Source organism: Oncorhynchus nerka, linkage group LG17 (assembly GCF_034236695.1).
Source record: "Oncorhynchus nerka isolate Pitt River linkage group LG17, Oner_Uvic_2.0, whole genome shotgun sequence".
In the NCBI taxonomy this organism is placed as follows: Eukaryota; Metazoa; Chordata; class Actinopteri; order Salmoniformes; family Salmonidae; genus Oncorhynchus; species Oncorhynchus nerka.
This window is the reverse complement of record NC_088412.1, coordinates 45,115,867-45,134,314: the sequence shown is the minus strand read 5'-3', so window position 1 is coordinate 45,134,314 and position 18,448 is coordinate 45,115,867. Positions and strand designations below refer to the sequence as shown.

Sequence of the window (18,448 nt, the reverse complement as noted above, 5' to 3'; positions counted from 1 at the left end):
CGTCATAGGATGGCACCTTTCAAACAAGTCAGTTTGTCAAATTTCTGCCTTGCCCGGGCAACTGTAAGTGCTGTTATTGTGAAGTGGCAAGTCTATGAGCAACAACAGCTCAGGCGCAAAGTGGTAGGCCACACAATCTCACAGAACAGGACCGTCGAGTGCTGAAGCACGTAAAAATTGTCTGTCCACTCACTATCGAGTGCCAACCTGCCTCTGGAAGCAATGTCAGCACAATAATTATTTGTCGGGAGCTTTGTGAAATGGGATTCCATGGCCGAGCAGACAAACTCAAGCCTAAGATCCCCATGCGCTATACCAAGCGTCGGCTGGAGTGGTGTAAAGCTTGCCGCCATTGGACTGGAGCAGTGGAAATGCATTCTCTGGAGTGATAAATCATGCTTCACCATCTGGCAGTACAACAGACTAATCTGGGTTTGGTGGATGCCAGGAGAACGCTACCTGCCCAAATGCATAGTGCCAACTGTAAAGTTTGGTGGAGTAGGAATAATGGTCTGGACCTGTTTTTCATGGTTCGGGTTACGCCACACAGCATACAATGACATTCTAGACGATTCTGTGCTTCCAACTTTGTGGCAGCAGTTTGGGGAAGAAATTGACTGGCCTGCACAGAGCCCTGACCTCAACTCTATCGAACATCTTTGGGATGAATTGGAACGCCGACTGCGAGCAAGGCCTAATTGCCCAACATCAGTGCCCGACCTCACTAATACTCTTGTGGCTGAATGGAAGCAAGTCCCCACAGCAATGTTCCAACATCTAGTGGAAAGCCTTCCCAGAAGTGTGGAGACTGTTATAGAAGCAAAGGGGGGACCAACTCCATTAGTGTGTCACGCCCTGGTCGAAGTAATGTATGTTTGTCTTCATTTATTTGGTCAGGCCAGGGTGTGACATGGGTTATTGTGGAGCGTTTTTGTCATGGGGTTTTTGTGGGGTGTCTAGCATAGTCTATGGCTGCCTGAGGCGGTTCTCAATCAGAGTCAGGTGATTATTCGTTGTCTCTGATTGGGAACCATATTTAGGCAGCCATATTCTTTGAGTATGTCGTGGGTGATTGTTCCTGTCTCTGTGTTAGTTGTCACCAGATAGGCTGTCTAGGTTTTCATTTCCGTTTGTTGTTTTTGTATTGTTCGTGTTTTTTTCTTTATTTACGATGTATCGAACTAACCGCGCTGCATTTTGGTCCGACTCTCCTTCAACGGAAGAAAGCCGTAACATAGTGTGAAGCTTTATGAGTGAAGTAGCATACATTTTTAGGGGTGTGTTCAATTGTGTGAATACTAGAGGTGTATTGTATGTGTGGGTGTCAGATATGTATTGAGTGTGTGAGCTCCCGTTTGTAATTGAAGTATTGTGAGGTGACAAAATATGTGGAATGGTTAAGAAAGGCTGGTTTGAGGAAGTATTTACAAAAGAGATGGTGGAAATGAAAAATATAAATGGCTCTCGGTTTAGTGCTTTCGAATGATAAAAGTGAGAAAGTCAGAAAACGCAGTGTTGAAAAAGAAAGTGAAGAGCCTGATATACCAACAGCAAGGGGATGGGTACTTGCCGTCCACATCCCTTGGTTATATCCTGAGGTGCCGGGTATGTCTCTGATTCACATTCCAATGATCTGGAGCAGATTGTGTGATTGATTAGTCGCCCTAACGCATCAGTTGTAATGTAGCATTTTGTATTGAGTAGGGTGGATTTTTCTTGCATTCCCGTGAACAGTGATATGGTCACTGTAAAGGGTATGGGTTGTTCATGTTCACAATTTGATTAGGTGTCACGGATGTAATTACAGCCATAAAAAACACTATCCTTGTTTAAGGTGTGTATCCATGTTAGATTAACCAAACTATTTGGTCTCATTTTATAATAAGGATCTGCAGGTTTCCATGATTTAGATCAGTGGTCATCAACCGGGCGATCTGGATTTCTTAATTAAGTGGTTATTTAGCACTGTCAACACTTTGTTCAACACGTTTATAAGCCATACGTTGCGCGTTCTCCTTACTTCCACTCGCGCTACAACCAGCACTGCAGCTGCAATGAATGAGTAGAGCAAAGTGATCCGATAAGCTTGCGTTGTTATTATTAGCGGCTTTTGTCTTTTTTAATACCGAGAAATAGTTCACTTTCTCTAGTCACAAGAGTAAAAACATGACTTGGTGCATGAGGCAGAAATAATGCCGTGTGACTTCAGTTTCGCCATCAGCTGGAAGACTGTGTTCCCTTTTCTCAGCGGAGGCGGGGAGACCTTGCAGGCCATGCTCACAAGTAAAACAACAAATTATTTATTTACAGTGTGATTATATACCTACATTAAAAAAATATATATAATTTCAAAATGGTCTGAGAAGAATAACATTGGAAAGGTAATTCAAGCATAGCCAATATGCAGTTATAATGTATTGGGCCAATAGCCTACTGCATTAACCTCATTGCTACATAATTAATGTTGCATAGGCTTACTTTAAGTCATTAGCAGTAGATCTTTACTTGCATTTTGACTCAGGAAGTGACCTTCGCTCAGAAAAGGTTGGTGACCACCGATTTAGATGACTGCTTTATTCATATGGCTTAATAAGGTTTCAAGAAAGGAAATGTTTAGAATTTGCTGTTCTTGTGGCATTTTGTTACCGTTTTAAACATTGAGGTAAATCAAAGAGAAAAATATGTTCGTAGATTGAAAGTTAAATAAATGTTTAACACCATTTTCATAAAACTAAGACCTATTTTAATTAGCAGCCATACAATTGGTGAAAAGTTTTTTGATAGGGTCAACGTGAATATAGCTATTGAGTAGGCCAGGTCAGACAATCTATTTTATGGATTGATAACTTTTGAATACGCATTGATAACATGTACAAGTATGAAATCCAGAGCGAAGTGACGTGTTGTCATCTTGACAAGTATAGGCAAATTATTGGATATTATCATGTGCTTGGTAGACCAGTAATTATGAAGGTTTGCTAACTTGGTTTGCTGACTTGCTCTATCCATTCTGAGGTATACGTTTGACATGGACGTTTTGAAGTGGCCTTCCTTTGTAGTCCAAATGACTCAAGTAGATGGCAAGTAAATGCAGGTTTAATTAACCCTCTTATGTTGAGGGTCGGATTGACCCAGAAAAATAACAATGTATATAGCCTTAGTGAAATGAACGCAAGTTTAAATTCTGATGTTGATTACGCAATTGCAATTCTGAGGTTGCATTCACATATGTGAATCGATTCAGGAACTTGGCGTATGTCGCAAGTCACGAATTCACAGGAGAGCTGTTTGAACGTAAAATATATTTTTTTTTATCAAAATGCTTTTTTTGGGGGCAGAAATGCCTTCTCCACCATGTGAACATTCATGTGCCTTAATATCAAACTTGTATGCCATCTGTAAATAGGAATGAAATTGTTAAGTTACGAGCCTAGTTGGTTTAGCCACAGAAAAAGTGAGCAACCTTCCCGCTAGCCATGATTGGCTGAGATAATGAGTGGGCTGGAAAAGCCGAGAGATGAGTTTGGATTGGTCTACCATATAGCACGCGTCTGTCTACTGGAATTGGTCAGTATGTTTAGGTAATCAGGTCGAACGCGGCTTTTAAAAAATATATATTGTGTAGTAAAACTGCATAAACCTAAGTTTCAAGTTGAAGTGTACTGTTAGCTAGCTGGCTCACTAGCTAACGTTATGTGTATGCTCTCCACTTTCTGGAGGACCGAGTTTTGAAATCAGTGGAATTCGAGTATGATAGCTTAGGAGCACCAGTCTTGATTACATCGTCAAACTAAGGGCAATTATGCATGGAGACCATGCATCAGACAGGAGACGCGTCTAACCATGATGTTTACTGGTAAGATTTTCAGATATTACACATCTAATTTTGACAGAAAGTGGTTTCATTTCAAGTATACTGTTAGCTAGCTAACGTTAGCTGGCTGGGTCGTTATACACATAAGTGCGTTCTGAACGCGAAACAACATATAGAGCGATAGGGTGAGTAATGATCAGTGAACTGTTCTCTCTCTCTTAGATGTCTGGAAGTAGCCGGCAAGTTTGTACAGAATGGTTGGCTCAACCCTTAAAGAGATGGATGGGGCTAAGGCTTAAGAGGGTGTGAACAATGCTGAATGGGTGTAAACAAAATAGGGCTCTCCAATATTAGTACCAAAACATTGAAAGACGGTTTTCTCAAAAGTGAGTTTACAAGATGATCAACTTTCAAAGCATAATTACTTTCCCATTGTTTCCTCAAATGCAGTGTATGATATACCATTTTGTAGCTGTGACTCTCTACTTTTAACTATGTAAAAACAGAAATTCAAATGTTGCTACATAAGACAGAATCCAGGTGGTGAGTCACATATAAGTCCATAAGAAAGATGGACAGATAGCAGATCATGCCGGCAAACCGCAACCAATTTGACCACATCGCATCAGCCTGTCTGCGAGCAGTGAAGCAGCCTCTATAATAAATTAGGAGCAATGGATGTGTGATCATCCATGTGTCCTGATTCTCTCGGTACCCAACAGCTTCTGCTGTCCACATTTCATTGGATTCATTGGGAAACACGCCTCACATTCTCTTTAAACCCAGCATCTTTGATGCCCTCACTCGTCAAGGGTGAGCCTCGACGGTGTGATTTTTAGAACATACATCATTTCCAGGGCCAAGGGTCAAAGAAGGTACTTCAACTTTTTTGTAAATGGGTCCTGGATGGGCGGTCTGTACTGCAGAAGGGCAGTCGGTGGTCTAGTTAGGCCCTGACCGCTACATGCAATGTTGCTATGGGATATAAGGTTAGTATCATTGAGATCCTATTAAATTACAAGAGGGGAAATATCAAGCATTAAAGTTACAGAAATGGGCAAAAAATGACAACATTCTTGATCGGGGAGAAATATAAAACCAGTCTAATTGGAATGAATGGCAGTAGAGGCTTAGGGGATGCATTTCCTGCTTTTACTTATGCAGGAAAATAAAAGTAAGGCATGTTATGCATCAGAAACTATGTAATAGAATTATAGTCAACCTAAAATATTGTGATATAATTATAAATACAGATTATATGGGTTTTAAACACATTAAATAGCCTCTAAAATATATGTAAACAGATCATAAATGTCTCAGATTTTGTTTTATTGGAAAGCTGCGAGTGCTATTACAATTGGAGTGCTATTACAATTGGAAGTTTACATACACCTTAGCCAAATACATTTAAACTCAGTTTTTCACAATTCCTGACGTTTAATCCTAGTAACAATTCCGTCTTAGGTCAGCTAGGATCACCCCTTTATTTTAAGAATGTGAAATGTCACAATAATAGTAGAGAGTGATTTATTTCAGCTTTTATTTCTTTCATCACATTCCCAGTGGGTCAATTAGTATTTGGTAGCATTGTCTTTAAATTGGTTAAATTGGGTCAAACATTTCGTGTAGCCTTCCACAAGCTTCCTCCAATAAGTTGGGTGAATTTTGGCCCATTCCTCCTGACAGAGCTGGTGAGTCAGTTTTGTAGGCCTCCTTGCACGCACACACTTTTTCAGTTCTGCCCACACATTTTCTATATGATTCAAGTCAGGGCTTTGTGATGGCCACTCCAATACCCTTGACTTTGTTGTCCTTAAACCATTTTGCCACAACTACAGAATGGACAATGCTTGGGGTCATTGTCCATTTGGAAGACCCATTTGCGACCAAGCTTTAACTTCCTGACTTCAATATATCTACATACTTTTCCTCCCTCATGTCGCCATCTATCTTGTGAAGTTCCCCTGTCCCTCCTGCAGCAAAGCACCCCCACAACATGATGCTGCCACACCCGTGCTTCACGGTTGGAATTTTGTTCTTCGGCTTGCAAGCCTCCCCTTTTTTCTCGAAACATAACGATGGTCATTATGTTATTATTTCATAGTTTTGATTTCTTCACTATTATTCTACAATGTAGAAAATAGTCGAAAATGGTAAAAAAAATTAAGAAAAACCCTTGAATGAGTAGGTGTGTCCAAACTTTTAACTGGTACTGTGTTGTCAAACATATTTGTAGCCTACCATTTGTATTTTATATTTATATCCTTGCTCCTTCAATCTGGTCACAAACATAGGCCTATGGCATTTCAGCAAATTCTTGATTTAAAAACATCTTATCTATGCTTCAGAAACTTGCGTGTCTTGATTGTTGACCAGTCATCAGCATTGGCGCACAAAGGCGGCGCACAAAGGCGGCACACATATCCAGATTAGTAACCAGAAAGCGCTTGTTTAATTTGATCTGGTTTGCCAGACAAAAACAGGGTACCCTGCCTACTTTAATATTATCCATATAAAGTACCATTTTCACAATCTGCACCGGCGCATCTTTGTCACAACAATAGACTGCCTGTTGACTTTATTGATCATTTTCATATTTCAGATAACCCTAGTTTTGGTGGGTTTTAATTATATACCTCAGTGGTGGTACTGGCTATACAGTGCCGTCTGAAAGTATTCAGACCCCTTGACTTTTGCCACATTTTGTTACGTTACAGCCGTATTCTAAAACGGATTTCAAAAATAAAACATCTCAGCAATCTACACACGATAGCCCATAATGACTATGCGAAAGCAGGTTCTAAGAAATGTTTGCAAATGTATTAAACGTAAAAAAACAGAAATACGGTATTTACATAAGTATTCAGACCCTTGGCTATGAGACTTAAAGTTGAGCTCGGCTGCATCCTGTTTCCAATGATCATCCTTGAGATGTTTCTACAACTTGATTGGAGTCCACCTGTGGTAAATTCAATTGATTGGACATGATTTGGAAAGGCACACACCTGTCTCTATAAGGTCCCACAGTTGACAGTGCATGTCAGAGCAAAAACCAAGCCATGAGGTCGAAGGAATTGTCTGTAGAGCTCCGAGACAGGATTGTGTCAAGGCACAGATCTGGGGAAGGGTACCAAAATATCTGCAGCATTGAAGGTCCCCAAGAAAACAGTTGCCTCCATCATTCTTAAAAGTAAGAAGTTTGGAATCACCAAGACTCTTCCTAGAGCTGGACGCCTGGCCAAACTGAGCAATCTGGGGAAAAGGGTCTTGGTCAGAGAGGTGACCAAGAACCCAATGGTCACTCTGGCAGCGCTCTAGAGTTCCCCTGTGGAGATGGGAGAACCTTCCAATTGGACAACCATCTCTGCAGCACTCCACCAATCAGGCCTTTATGGTAGAGTGGCCAGACAGAAGCCACTTCAGTAAAAGAGTGATGCTTTTTGGCAAACTCTGCTTGGAGTTTGCCAAAAGGCACCTAAGGGTCTGATGAAACCAAGATTGACCCCTTTGGTCTGAATGCCAAGCATCACGTCTGGAGGAAACCTGGCACCATCCCTATGGTAAAGCATGGTGGTGGCAGCATCATGCTGTGTGGATGTTTTTCTTCGGCAGGGACTTGGAGACTAGTGAGGATCGAGGGAAAGATGAACGGAGCAAAGTACAGAGAGATCCTTGATGAAAACCTGCTCTAGAGCGCTCAGGACCTCAGACTGGGGCAAAGGTTCACCTTCCAACAGGACAACGACCCTAAGCACACAGCCAAGATAATGCAGGAGTCTCTGAACGTAAGTGAGTGGCCAAGCAAGAGCCCGGACTTGAACCCGATCTAACATCTCTGGAGAGACCTGAAAATAGCTGTGCGGGAACGCTCTCCATCCTACCTGACTGAGCTTGAGAGCATCTGTAGAGAAAAATGGGAGAAACTCCCAAAATACAGGTGTACCAAGCTTGTAGCTTCATAACCAAGAAGACTCGAAGATGTAATCGTTGCCACAGGTGCTTCAACAAAGTACTGAGTAAAGATTCTGAATACTTATGTAAATGTGATATTTCATTTTTTAATTTTTTAATAAATTAGCAAAACATTTCTAAAAACCTGTTTTGCTTTGTCATTATGGGGTATTGTGTGTAGATTGATGAGGACAAAAAAAAAACAATTTAATACATTTTAGAATAAGGCAACAAAATGTGGAAAAAGTCAAGGGGTCTGAATACTTTCCAAAGGTACTGTCTGCCTTTATTTACCTAGGCAAGTCAGTTAAGAACAAATTCTTATTTACAATGCCAGCCTAGGAACACTGGGTTAACTGCCTTGTTCAGGGGCAGAACAACAGATTTTTACCTTGTCAGCTCTGGGATTCGATCTAACCACCTTCCGGATACTAGTCCAACGCTCTAACCACTAGTCTACCTGCCACCTATATGTACATATAGGTATTGATAAAGTAACTAGGCAACAGGATGGATAATAAACAATAGCAACAGCCTTGAGTCAAAAAAGATCAATGCAGATACTGTGTGAGCTCCCCTACTTGCTACTTGTTACACTTTTAACGCTTAGCAAGGCAGGAAAAACGGTCTAATTCACACACTTATCAAGAGAACATCCCTGGTCATCCCTACTGCCTCTGATCTGGCGGACTCACTAAGCACATGCCTCATTTGTAAATTATATCTTAGTGTTGGAGCGTGCCCATCTATCCGTAAATTTAAAAAAACACGAAAATGAAGCTTTCTGGCTGGCTTAATTTAAGAGCATTTTATTATTTGTACTTTTACTTTGGTTACTGAAATATATTTTTGAAATTACATTTACTTTTGATACTTAATTATATTTAAAAGCAAATTCTTTATTTAAAAGAAAATACTTTTGGACTTTTACTCAAGTAGTATTTTACTGGGTGACATTCACTTTTACTTGAGTCATTTACTTTTACTCAAGTAGCATTTTACTGGGTGACCTTCACTTTTACTTGAGTCATTTACTTTTACTCAAGTAGTATTTTACTGGGTGACCTTCACTTTTACTTGAGTCATTCACTTTTACTCAAGTAGTATTTTACTGGGTGACCTTCACTTTTAATTGAGTCATTTACTTTTACTCAAGTAGTATTTTACTGGGTGACCTTCACTTTTACTTGAGTCATTTACTTTTACTCAAGTATGACAATTGGGTACTTTTTCCACCACTGCCAATAGCTACCTGGACTAACTCATTTAGCAGTCTGATGGCTTAGGGGTAGAAGCTGATCAAGGTCCTGTTGGTTCCAGACTTGGTGCATCGGAACCGCTTGCTGCGAGGTAGCAGAGAGAACAGGCTATAACTTGGGTGGCTGGAGTTTCTGACAATTTTTAGGGCCTTCCTCTGACACCGACTGGCATAGAGCGCCTGGATGGCAGGGATCTCAGCCCTAGTAATGTACTGGGCCATGCGGACTACCCTCTGTAGCGCCTTGCGGTTGGATGTCAAGCAGTTGCCATACCAAGTGGCGATGCAGCCAATCAAGATGACTCACAATGGTGCAGCTGTAGAACTTTTTGAGGATCATGCCAAATCTTTTTAGCTTCCTGAGTGGGAAGAAATGTTATCATGCCCTCTTCACAACTGTCTTGGAGTGTGTGGACCATGATAATTCCTTAGTGTTGTGGACACCGAGGAACTTGAAGCTCTTGATTCACTCCACTACAGCCGTGTGTCGATGAGTATGTTGGAGGAGTGCTCTTCCCTCCATTTCCTGTAGTCCACATCAGCTCCTTTGATCTACACAACACCGATTTATGTAATCATTTATGTAGTAATGGGTGATAAATTGGGACGTCTCACTACTAACACTACATATTTCCTACTTAAATCACTACATAATTCTCCCTTAATGACTACTGTGTACCTACTGAGATTTTGGGTATCTACAACTTAAAACCTACACAGTTCCTACATGTTCACTATTGAATGACTACACAATGGCCACACGCCACTGCTGTATGTCTACTCAATCCCTATTGAATTACTAGTGCCGTGCCATCTGTGTGTGTAGTGTTGTGTCACTACTGATCACAACTGAATTTCCCCTGCTACTTTTTCATTTCCTACATAAACCCTTTTTTTTGAATTACTATCCAAAACATTCACTTCTGTTTGCCAACTCAAAACCACTGTTGACATCTTGTTGTTTTACTACTGTGTCACTAGTGGACTAGTGCACATTTGATTTCCTAATTGTTCTGACTGTAGCTGTATCACCAAAGAAGAAGTTACACGTTTAATATAAAACTTTTATTTTTTTTTATTATTAAATAGCTATTAAATATTTACACTTTTCTCTTAATCCCTTTGAGGCCTTGTCTTCATTCAGCTTTTGATTTAACTATCTTCAGGTCCTCTTTTTTTTTGTTGCAGCCACATTTCTCCACCACATAACCTTTCAGAAAATAAAGACAAGCAGAAGATACAACCAATTATAAGCCGTTACCAATCATCTGCTAACAGAGGTCACATAAAGACAACACAGAACAACACAGAAAAACATTTGGTTAACAATGTTAATCTCATAAACAACGGCCTCCAGTCTTCTTATGTTGAGAGCCTCCTTGGCAACAGGTTAACAGGTAAGTAGAATGGGTAAGTAATACCAATATGAATATACTGTACATTTGCATACAAACACACATACTTATTAGCAGTGGTGGGTAGGTTACTTTCTAAATGTAATCCGCTACAGTTACTAGTTACCTGTCCAAAATTGTAATCAGTATTGTAACTTTTGGATTACCCAAACTCAGTAACATAATCTGATTACATTCCATTACTTTTAGATCACTTTCCCCTGAAGAGACATTAGAAAAATACAAAAATGTATGTTACCAATTGAACAACATCCATTGCAGGATAAATCAATGTTAAAGTTTACACAGCTGGACATATATGGATGTTAAATGTTACTTTATGGGTTGGTTATGTAGGCTTCTTCTAACCCATCACTTTCTACTACATATAATAATATGAGTAAATTATATCTTTACATTAAAAACCAAAGTCTATTAGAATTCCAGTCATTCCAATAAATGTTATACCCCATTTATCTTCAAGAGTAGGACTTGGAAATATGAAAGTATAGATTAGCCAAATTGTTTTACCTGAGCATAACCCCAGAACTAAGGACTTTATTAGCCAGTCCTACTCTGTTGTTTATGATTGTGTTGTAATGGAGGACTGATTGGGCTCATTGATTCCAGTTGAAAAATAAATGCTGCACTTATGGAATGGCATCATTTGAGCACTATTGAAACGTGATATTTACATGCTATAGGCCTGTCGTTTACCTTTTTGTTGGTCACACTTTGATATCTTGATAATATGCAGCTGTCTAAAGGCCAAATCCACGGATGAAACAGTAACAAAATGGTCGCCCCGCCTCTGTTTTGGTAAAAAGCTGAGAGACGGGACTGGAGAAATGTACCCACTCTCAGATTAACAGACAGAGCTAGATGCAAGGACTGACCCTCCATGACTACCAGGGTACAGTGGGTTAACTGCCTTGCTCATGGGCAGAATGACAGATTTTGACCTTGTCAGCTCAGGGATTCGATCCAGTATCCTTTCAGTTACCAGGCCAACACTCTAACCACCAGGCTACCTGCCGCCCCAACAATGACAACAATGATCTCTATGACAATGGATAACAGCTAAGACTGTTTTGGCTTGCAGTCGTTTGTGTTCAAAAAAGTTACACAAAAAAAATGAACAAAGACATGAAAGTATTCATTAAACATATAGGAAAGTCAAACGTACAGATGGTGTCAGCAGAATAGCTACGACAGACAGGATGACAAAGGACGGAAGACGACTACATTCAGGATTGTCCTACAGCCAACTACTTCCTGTTTTGTCTGGCTATAGATACTTATTTACAACCTGCATTGAGTAGTAAAAAGCTCTACCTGATTGCTATAGACCAGGTATTCCCAAACTGGGGTACATGTACCCCAATGCTGTCGGGGGTATGCCAAATACAAATGTGATTCACATTTTCAAACAGTCCATTTATATTTTCCAACAGGGCTATACATTTGGGTGAGTTTTTTTTAATCCTTGTTTGACCGCCAAAAATAAAGTTAAAGCATCTAGTATTCAGTGAAATAGCAACACAATGTCAAATGCAGGTAGCCTAGTCAAATAGTTAACATCCAATCACATTAACCGTTACTCTCTAGCGGGAATTCCACTAACGGTCCGTATGGAGGCAAACGTAGCTGCTGCTCATTCCGTTTGCTCGAAAAGGGATAAATGGTTAAACAAATGAAGGCCTGCGTTCCATAGAGACACATACCAGCTCTACTGGTAGTACTGCTACTACCAGCAGTACTACACCTGCACCTGTCGACGAAACAAGTTGTTCTGCTTCCACGAGCACATCCACTGCTAGCATCAGTAATTCTACGTTTGTTGTTAGCCCAGCTAGCATCAGTAATTCTACATTTGTTGTCAGCCCAGCTAGCATCAGTAATTCTACATTTGTTGTTAGCCCAGCTAGCATGGACACTGACAGTTGTGAATCTGATGCAGCCGAAGAGCTACTGCCCCCTTACCGGGGAAAGCACGGAACAACAGACAGAGACTTTGGACCTAAGTCCTCCACAATAGTATTGGGCTTGCCTTGTCCTAGCCACTCGGTAGCTCACCATACGCTTCTAGCCCGTTCTTATTAATGGTATCTGTTGCTTTTATACATGTCTTAATATTCGAAAGTCGTCTTAATTCTCGCTCAAGAACCTGCTGTGGCTTATCTTTCAAATTGGCATGTTTTGTTTCAACAATTACTGCTTCACATACAAGCCAGTGAATTCTATGCGTTACAGCTGGATGTGTCAACAGGCCTAGCACAGCTCCTGGTATATGTTACGTTCATGGGGGGGGTCCATTAAGGAAGACATCCTCTTCTGCAAAACCCATGAAACCAGGACAACATGAGAAGATATTTGTAAAGTACTGGACAGCTTTGTGACTTTGGTGGTCAAGATGTGTTGGTATCTGTACTGATGGTGCAAAACCCATGACAGGGAGACATAGTGGAGTGGTAACGAGCGTGCAAGCAATTGCTAACGCTTTTACAACATACAGAAGTGCGCTGGTTATCAAGGGGCAAAGTATTGACACGTTTTTTTTTTTTAATTGAGAGATGAGCTTAAAGTTTTTTTTACTGACCATAGTTTTCACTTGTCTGACCGCTTGCATGATGACGAGTTTCTCACACGACTGGCCCATCTGGGTGATGTTTTTTCTCGCCTGAATGATCTGAATCTAGGATTACAGCGACTCTCTGCAACTATATTCAATGTGCGGGAAAAAATTCAGGCTATGATTAAGAAGTTGGAGCTCTTCTCTGTCTGCATTAACAAGGACAACACACGTCCTTCCTTCACTGAATGATTGTTTTGTGTGCAAATGAACTCAAGCTTACGGACAATGTCAAATGTGATATAAGTGAAGCACCTGATTGAGTTGGGTACGCAATTACGCAGGTACTTTCCCGAAATGGATGACACAAACAACTGGATTCGTTATTCCTTTCATGTCCTGCCTCCAGTCCACTTCCCGATATCTGATCAAGAGAGCCTCATCGAAATTGCAACAAGGGGTTCTGTCTCGGCAAATCGTGCTGTTAAGACACTGATGACCTTTGCAACCACGTACCTATGTGAGAGTGGATTTCTAATCCCTCACTAGCATGAAAACTAAATACAGGCTCAGACTGTGTGTGGAAAATGATTTAAGATTGAGACTCTCTCCAATACAACCCAACATTACAGAGTTATGTGCATCCATCCTTTCAAGCACACCCTTCACAATAACCTGTGGTAAGTTATTCACAATTTTCAATGAACAAATACAGTTTTATATGTCAGATTGCTAAATAAACAGCAAAATTATTGATTATTATTATATTATTATAATTTGTGCCCTGGTCCTATAAGAGCTCCTTGTCACTTCCCACGAGCCGGGTTGTGACAAAAACTCACACTCATTCTTATGTTTAATACATGTATCGTATAGTGTGTGTGTGTGTGGCAGGCTCACAATGATGGCAAAAAAACAACATTTGAGAGTGTGCTGACCCTGATGCTCAAACAGTACTGTTTTCCTACTGAACACGACAACAAAACTCTACTTGAGTATCTTGAGCAGTGCATTCACTACACAATCCCTACAAGTCTCTACATAGTCACTACTGCACGAATAGGTTTTGTGTAGTGATTCAGGAGTACAACTAACCTGACTCTGCTTTACAAACACACATATGCTTACTGTACCTAGTCTGAACACACATACTCAAGGTCTTAAACACACAGAATGTGATTGCCTTTTATGAGAGGGCCTTTAACATTAGAGTGCTATCAGCTAGTTTCTTGTTTGGTATTAGTACACTCCCTCTGTCTCCCTCTCACACTCCTCAACAGACACATGTACACACACGTCTTAAAGGACAATTCTGACACGTTCTAACCAATTATTATGCACTACTTAAGAATTGATACACATTTTGAAGTTGTATTGTTTTTGTTAGTCATACTGCACGATTCCTTGTTTTTGTCATTTTGAAGCTTCTGTGTTGCCCAAGTCTACAGCATACCATGATTCCCAGGGTGCATTTCATCTCCCTAGCTGGCTATCAAGCCCAGACGAAGCTTAGTCTAAATATATTGCTTATGTCACAAGTTATGAGTGCATTTCACATTACTTTTTGGGTTGTAAATATACTGTAATGCTTGCATGAATGTCGTGCTGAATATATGTCCATGTCCTTGTCACCAATCAACTGCAATACACTTCAAAATAATTCAAATTTAGATGCTAACTACCTACGCAAACCATAACACAGAGTTACTGTATCTAGTTAGCATGCTAGCTAGCCCAACTGCTACATCTAAAATAATAGTGTTTCAACAATAACAACTACATTTCATCTTGGTGACTGCCTTAAACAACAGTCCAAACAACATGTAGGCTGTTAGAAGAACACAACATTTATTATGGCATTTACAGCCAAATCATTACGGAATCCTAGTCTCTCAGGCTGAAAATATAGACTATTTGGAAAGGGCACAATGGCTGCCGGAGCTGCAACTTCGGTGGGTGATGGAATCATGGGAGTTTGAGCCTTGAACACAGCAAATTATTGTAGTAAGCTGACTAGAAATATAATTCTATAGGTTTTGAGCATATATATAAAATATTTACAGATGTTATTAGACAAAGACAAACAGAACAACATATAGCAAGGAGTTATATAGATCATTGAATTTCTTGTATTAGTCATCTCTGTGATCAGAGACGTCACAGAGAAGCAAGTTCCCGGTTTAGCTCATCACTACACAGTCAATAGGCATGAAATCATACAATTACACTAAACCTGTGTAACATATCACTAAATACTTAATAATAACAAACCAAATGTTAAAAGCGGCGGAGTTGTCCTTTAAGGGAACTGTTACTCTCGGAGTTAAGGGACCGGGTCATAAACACATGCCAGTACTACCCATACCAACACCAGTCGACACACAGACCCAGCCAGTCTTACCTCCAGAGGAAGGGGTTTACCACCTGGTGGACAGGGGCTGACAGTGGGCCCTCTGGGTGGGCAGAGGTGGAGTAGAGGAGGAGGGAGGGCTGGGAGGAGGAGGTGTGGAAGGAGGGAGGGAGTGAGGTGGGAGAGAGCAGGTGCTGCAGGAGGCTGCTGTTGCCATGGCAGCGGTGCTGAGCGGCCGGCCAGATTCTACAGTTTGCCACGGACGGGCAGATGGGAGGAAGGAGGAAATGGAGGGGAAGAATAGCGGGAAGGTGAGAGTACTGTCTGATAAACAACAGTGGGGTTTAAAATCGCCACACAATCACCACCAACACTAACTATTGTACGACTAGTAACTAACCTAACTTCATTCCATTCAAGCTTTGATAAAGAAAGCAAAAGCTTGGCTGTGTACTCAGGCAGTGGATCACTCAGCCTTCTGCTCTGAGGCTGGTACGGACTTGGGAGTTAACACTTGGAAAGGCAGGGCTGTTGGCAGGCTGGGTAGAGAGGAGCCATATGGGACTAGTCTAAAACAGGTCTGGACCTCCTGGCGAGTGACCAGAATGTGTGAGAATATAACCCTGGCAGCAGCCTGCTGTGTGTGTATGACTGTGTATATGTGTATGACTGGGCAGTAACCTGGTATTCAAATTACCCCCCCCTCTGCGAATGTAGGATTTCCCTCTCCTCTAATCTCTCCTCCTAATCTCCCCCCTTTCTTTACCTCCTCACTTTCCCTCCACCTCTCCTCCAGTTTTTCCGCTCTGCCTGAGTGCTGATCTGTGTTTCCGTGGCTGTGTGTGTGCACTGTATGTGTCGGAGGGGGTGTAAACTGACGCTGCCGGGCCCATCACTCTACTCTCAGAACTACAGCTCCACAACAAAAAGGGCAGAGACTCACACACATACAGTAGGGTCAGTTAACCCTTTGTGGTCAGTGTGTGTGTGAGGGTGTCTTACTGCATGTGCAGGTCGGGAGCTCCTGGCCTCTCCTTCCTCCTCTTCATCATGTTTCCAATGGCAACGGTAAAGCAAGGGGTGGGCTCAGGGTGAAAGTCAGTGTCGCTCCAGTGGACTCTGCCACCTGTCCATCAAAGCCATGCTGGCCAATGAGCTGACCGCTCACCTCCTCTCCTCTACAAAGCCCTCACTGACCAGTCCTTCATAACACACAATGAGTATACGTAACTGTGTGTGTCTATGTGTGTGTGCAGGCACACTTGTGTGTATGAGTGAGTAATGGTGTGTGTGTAACACAATCCAAAATCAAGCTGTCAATCTTAAGAGGTCGTGGGGTGCGGACTGGGCAGTACACAGACAGGCACAGTGCATTCGGAAAGCATTCAGACCCCTTGACTTTTTCCACATTGTCATTATGTTACAGCCTTGTTCTAAAATGGATTCAATTGTTTTTTTCCCTGCTCATCAATCTACACACAACACCCCGTAATCTCACAGCAAAAACTGAATTGGTGAACATTCACCCCAGTCTGAGGTCCTGAGCGCTCTGGAGCAGGTTTTCCTCAAGGATCTCTCTGTACTTTTCTCCATTCCTCTTTCCCTCAATCCTGACTAATCTCCCAGTCCCTGCCACTGAAAACACCATGCATGTTGCCACCACCATGCATCACTGTAGGGATTGTGCCAGGTTTCCTCCAGACGTGACGCTTGGCATTGAGTAGGTAACTTAGGTAACTTTTGGCAAACTCCAAGTGGGTTGTCATGTGCCTTTTACTGAGGAGTGGCTTACTTCTAGCCACTCTACCATAAAAACCTGATTGGTGGAGTGATGCAGAGATGGTTGTCCTTCTGGAAGGTTCTCCCATCTCCACAGATAAACTCTGACCATCAAGTTCTTGGTCACCACCCTGAGGGGGCCCTTCTCCCCTGACAGCTCAGTTTGGCCGGGCGTCCAGCTCTATTAAGAGTCTTGGTGATTCCAAACTTCTTCCATTTAAGGATGATGGAGCCAACTGTGTTCTTGCGGACCTTCAATGCTGCAGACATTTTTTGGTACCCTTCCCTAGATCTGTGCCTTGACACAATCCTGTCTCGTAGCTCTACAGACAATTCAATCAACCTCATGGATTTGTTTTTGCTCTGATATACACTGTCAACTGTGGGAACTTCTATAGACAGGTGTGTGCCTTTCCAAATCATGTGCAATCAATTGAATTTACCACAGGTGGACTCCAATCAAGTTGTAGAAACATCTTAAGGATGATCAATGGAAACAGGATGCACCTGAGCTCAATTTTGAGTCTCAAAGCAAAGGGTGTGAATAGTTATTTTTTAAATGTTTCTGCTTTGTCATTATGGGGTATTGTGTGTCGATTGATGAGGGAAAAAAGTATTTAACCCATTTTAGAATAAGGCTGTAACGTGTGGAAAACGTTTTTTTTTTTAAGTAAAGGGGTCTGAATATTTTCCCGAACGCACTGAATGTCAGGTATCTAGGCTACAGTGTCCTCAGTGCTCTGTACTGACACAGAGCAGGGCTCATAACAGCTTATCACTGCTGCTGAGTCACACACACTAACACATAGACACTATCCATCTCTCTAACAAACACTGATCCAGCTATAACAACATCAAACCATTCAGAAACACTCTCCAAGCAGCCCCCTGTCTTCTGAACACACACACACACACAGGTCAAGTATAGGTCAGCATTGGTTCGAATAGCCTCACATAAATCCTCCGCAGGCAGTATCCCCAAGCTAAGAGCCCCGATCCTGGGGATGGCTTGTCAGTTTGTCCTCTGCCTCTGCAGTGTCCTGGAGATTTGACTGCGCTCTGTGACTGTCAAACAGTAGTGTCCAAATGGAGAGCTTGACCCTGGTCACTGCATCTTCAGCCAGAGAGAAAGAGAGAGAGAGAGCGAGCGAGAGAGGGCATACAGCCTGAGCTACGGTCACTCTCACTGGTGTTGTCTGAGCGGTAGAGTACAGAGAGAGAGAGAGAGAGAGAGAGAGAGAGACAGCTCCAGAACACGCTGACACAGCACTAACACGCCCAGCGGGCAGGCACAGAGCATTCTCATGTTATCACAAGACCCTGTGGGAGG

General features: G+C 41.8%; 1 protein-coding gene across 1 annotated transcript in view; it reads right to left on the bottom strand.

Annotated features, from left to right (window-relative positions):
- The window catches only part of LOC115145313 (microtubule-associated serine/threonine-protein kinase 2), a 124,341-nt gene extending 106,015 nt beyond the window's left edge, over positions 1-18,326 (bottom strand). Inside the window, 3 exon segments of the mRNA XM_065003190.1 lie at positions 15,391-15,585; positions 16,342-16,541; positions 18,073-18,326. Of these exon segments, the coding sequence (XP_064859262.1) occupies positions 15,391-15,585; positions 16,342-16,391 (245 nt within the window). The 5' untranslated portion in view covers positions 16,392-16,541; positions 18,073-18,326.
- Between the last annotated feature and the right edge of the window lie 122 nt (positions 18,327-18,448).